The 5000-nt window shown below is 39.6% G+C and overlaps 1 protein-coding gene across 2 annotated transcripts in view; it reads right to left on the bottom strand.

The window, feature by feature from the left end:
- LOC132862680 (protein kinase C and casein kinase substrate in neurons protein 1-like) overlaps window positions 1-5000 on the bottom strand; it is a 45505-nt gene that overhangs the window by 8932 nt on the left and 31573 nt on the right. For both annotated transcript variants that reach the window (XM_060894849.1, XM_060894850.1), the window contains exons 4-5: window positions 2251-2486; window positions 1127-1282 (exon numbers count right to left, since the gene is read on the bottom strand). In XM_060894849.1, the coding sequence (XP_060750832.1) occupies window positions 1127-1282; window positions 2251-2486 (392 nt within the window). The remainder of the gene's footprint in view (window positions 1-1126; window positions 1283-2250; window positions 2487-5000) is intronic.

Raw genomic sequence — 5000 nt, 5'->3', positions numbered from 1 at the left:
CTCATGATCACTGGTGAGATCACAGGTGGGATCACAGGTGGGATCACAGGTGGGATCACAGGTGGGATCACAAGTGAGAGCGAGCGACAGAGTCGAATGAAGAAGAGTTTCAGCTGCAGCTCTAAAAATAAATAAATAAATAAATAAATAAATAATCAGAGCCTCTCACCCATTTCCACTGAGCTTTACCCCGGTCCATGAACACACAAACACACACATACACACACTAACAAAAACACACACATAAACACACAAACACAAACACACACATACACACACAAACACACACACACACATGCACACACAAACTCCACACATACACACAAACACAAACACACACAAACAAACACACATACACACACAAACTCCACACATACACACACACATACATACACACACGTATACACAGACACACAAACACACACAGACACACAAACACACACACGTATACACAGACACACAAACACACACAGACACACAAACACACACACGTATACACACACATATATGTACACACACGCACACGTATACACACATACACACACACGTACACACGTACACACACACGTATGCATACACACATATACACACAAACACGTATACACAGACACTCAAACACACGTACACACAGACACACAAACACACGCACACACACAAACGTACACACACACGTATACACAGACAGACAAACACACACAGACACACAAACACACACACGTATACACACACATATATATGTACACACACGCACACGTATACACACATACACACACACACGTACACACAGACACACAAACACACGCACACACACAAACGTACACACACACGTATACACAAACACACACAAGTATACAGTACACGCACGTATACATGTAGACACACACACCTACACACACATATACACACAGACACACACATACAGACACATACACACAAAATACACATGCAGATACACACACACCTACACACACATATACACACAGACACACACATACAGACACATACACACAAAATACACATGCAGACACACACACACATACACACACAGACACACACACAATGCAGGATGCTGAAGCTGTAAAGCAGGATCATTTCATTCTCTCTCTCTCTGTTTTGTTTTTCTCACCTTCTGCACGTCCTGTTTGCATTTCTCTGTTTTCTCGTGCAGTTTCTTCTGCTGGTCTGGAGTGACGGACGCCTCGGCCTTGCTGTTGGCCTCGCGGGAAGCTGCCAGTTTCTCCTCCTTACATGCCATGTGGTACGTCTTCTTAAATGTTTCCATCTACACACAGACACACACACAAACACACACAAAGACAAACAGATTTACTCTCAGATCAGATCAGATTATGGATCATCTATTTCTCAAAAGCTTCATCCCAACTCCACAAATCAGTGACATTAGCACTGTGGTGTGAAGCTGCTGCTGATGAGCACATCACAGAGGATCAGGTTTGTCCTGTTCCTCTCAGCAGCTCAGCTTTAGTTCAACTGGGATTCAGGTCAGGAGACTGGACAAATCAAGATCTTCTGGGGTGTTGTGGCTTGTTGTACAAACATCTTCTGATCTTCTCCCTACACACAGTTTCTTGGCTTATGAGATTAAATTCTCCTCTTATGTGCCCCGAGTAAAGCCTGAGCACTGAGAGCCCCAGTACTGCACACACACCATGCTTCACTGAGGGTCTGGTGTTCCTGGAGTTCCTGATGTTCCTAGGCTCGTACTCACAACCCTTCTTTCTTCAAACATGAAGATCTGAAATATTTGCAGCATTTTGTTCTGGTTTAAAGGAGTTCTGAGTGCAGCATCACAGAAGCTTGTGGTTCAGGTCAGATCTTTTCAAGTGACTGCTGCCTTCTCTCCTTTCTTCTCTTCTCTTCTCTTCTCCTCTCTTATACTATTCTCTCTTGCCTTTCTCATCATCAGCTCTGAGAGTGTGGTGTGAGATCTTTTGTGGTTTACCTGTCCAGAGAAGATTAGTTGCAGTTCCTTGAACTTTCTTCCTGCATATTATTTAATCCAGTGTCAGAGATCTTTACAGTATTTTCTCTGGTCCTGTGACTTCTTAATGCTCATGAAAATGTACATCTTTGTTTATGTTTCTGAGCACAAAGACCAAAGACATGATCTTGTGTAGATGTGGATGTACACACTGGACGTACAGTGTTGAAACACATGCTTAACATTTCAGTCTTAAATAAGAAGTTTATTTAGGATTAGGATGAATAATAACGTGTTTTTATTCGTACCTCTTTGAGTTTCTTGGCCCACGGTTTCTGAGCTTTCTTGAAACCTTCTTCTGCCTCTTTGGCCTCCTTGAATCCGCCGATCATCTGTTTATGGTAGGCGTCTTTCTGCCAATTCTTCACCTTCTCCACGTCCTCATTCAGCAGGCCGTTCTTCACCTCCTGATGGAGCTCACTCACTTTATCCGCCTCCGTCATCACAGCCAGCCAGGCTCGCTCCACAGAACCATACTGAGGTCCTGCAAGAACACGTACTATCATTACAACCTGAACCACAAGACACTTCAGCAGACTTCATCACACTGCATTCACAGGGATGGAAAGAAAAATTCAGACTTTAATTTTGTCATTTAATCTACTTCCTGTGCACATATACACTTCAGATTTACACACATAATGTCACCTGGTGTGATTATAAAAGCCATCATTTGGGAAAATTTCATGGTGAAGGCAACAGAGATTATGCAGGTAGGAGAAAGTTCTCAGGAACAACACAACTGAACAACACTCTAATCGTTAGCAAAGGACTGAACTAACAATCGTCCCTGGACAGGTGAACCACACAAGATCTCACACAACCCTCTCAGAGCTGATGATACGAGAGAAAGCAGCAATCAACTCGAAAAAGAAATGACTTGAAAAAAGGAGGAAAGAAACTACACACTGCACCACAATCATCTCTGGTCCAACACATGAGGATGCTCTGGGAACAAAATATGCAGGTCAGAAGAAACACAATTACAAACACACAAAAACACATGGGATGTGGTAGCCTGGACTGGACTACCAGTCGGAAGGTTGTGAGTTCGATTCCCATGTCCACCAGGCTGCCACTGCTGGGCCCCTGAGCAAGGCCCTTAACCCTCAGTTGCTCAGTTGTATAAAATAAGATAAAAAATGTAAGTCTCTCTGGATAAGTGTGTCTGCTAAATGCTGTAAATGTAATTAGAACTCAGCAATCTTACTGTGATCAGTGTGAAAAACCTGGAAAACTACTCGCATGGAGAAACAAACAGAAAGAGTCATTAACTCAATCATAGTGAAGAGAATATTGTGGACCCAAGGTCTTTAAGTTGTTTTATGAGAACCTATAAAACACTGAATACACAAACACCTTGGAAAGACAAGATAACTTTTTAGATAAACTTAATTTTCCTAAACAATCAGAACAGAATATTTTCCTTTGGACAGAAATTTAAGCATCGAAGATCTGCACATTTGCTTAATATGTTTAAGGAGTCATTTGAGAAAGGAATCCTACCCCTTCATTAAGATCAGCACTAATAACACTTGTATTAAAGCCAGGCAAACCTTCTAATGAAGGTCATAAGGCCAATATAATTAATTAATAATAATATTTAATATAATAATTAATATTATAATTTTGTGACACAAAAATACTTTGCAAGGCCTTAGCTATGAGAATTGAAACCTGTGTACCTCATTATGAATGATCACAATGGGTTTGTTCTTGGAAGACAGACCTTCCATCACACACGTAGGGTTCTTAATATACTATAGAAAAAGCAGAACACTAAAGACCATGCAATCCTGTCAGTGGATGCTGAAAAGGCCTTTGACAGGATTGATTGTGAATTCCTGTTCAAAATGCTTAAAAGATCCGGACTGGGAGATGGAGATCTTAAATGGATCAGGCTGCTTTAGAAGGATCCCCTGTAATAACAAATCTCAAAGCCAAGTAGTTTAAGTAGAGGCACACGCCAAAGATGCCCCTTATTATTTTTATTTACAGTTGAAAATCTTGCCGTGGCAATTCGAAATAGTCCAGATATAAAACAGTAGGTGAAAAGGAACATCGTCTATCCTTGTTTACAGATGACTTAGTAGTATTTCTTACAAAGCTAGAGACTTCTAACAATACTTTACGATACCTTAATAGAGTTTGAAGCATTTTCAGGTTCTAAAATTAATAACAATAAAAGCGCCTTATTATTTTTAAATGGAGATGAAAAAAAAAACCCTGTGTACCATACGCAATATGCAAATGCTCCAGAAAGATTTACATATTTAGGTATTAAGGTGACTCCCAGTTTGGATGAGATTGTTTCAACTAATTAACTAATTAATTGTTTTTAATTAATTAAAGATGGAATCTTATATAATAATAGGACGCATTATAATATAATATAATAGGACGCACTATAATAGGACGCATTAATATAAAAGTCAGTTCTACCTAAGTTTTTATATCTTTTCCAGTCAATCCCGCTTCCAATAACTGCTAAATTTTCTCCCACACTCAAGAATATATTTACTAGATTTATTTGGAATAATAAACGCCCTTGATTATGTTTGTCCCTACTATATCGACCATGTGAGCGGGGAGGACTTAGAGTGCCAAACATTAATCTTTATTATTGGGCAGCCCAACTATGTACAGCTATGTATTATTTCAACAATACTGACCACCAACCTACCTACCCTACACACACACACACACACACAACATGGGTTGACATACATCTCACTACAGACGTAATTTTATTCTTCCCCAATTAACACATTTAAAAAAATACCAAAAATCCTTTTCTTAAAAATACAATATCTGTTTTGTACGAAGCTCATGAATATTTAGGTGAAGGAATTACATTGTCATGATTTTCACCAATCTGGGGTTTTATACCTGGCAGAAGTGATATGGGATTTAAAAACTGGACGTATAAAGGAATTTGCCAAGTAAAAGATTTATATAAAGAAGGTACAGTATATTAATGTCATTTGCACAACAGGTG

Source organism: Tachysurus vachellii, chromosome 19, assembly GCF_030014155.1.
Source record: "Tachysurus vachellii isolate PV-2020 chromosome 19, HZAU_Pvac_v1, whole genome shotgun sequence".
NCBI lineage: Eukaryota > Metazoa > Chordata > Actinopteri > Siluriformes > Bagridae > Tachysurus > Tachysurus vachellii.
This window is presented reverse-complemented; position numbering and strand designations above follow the sequence as displayed.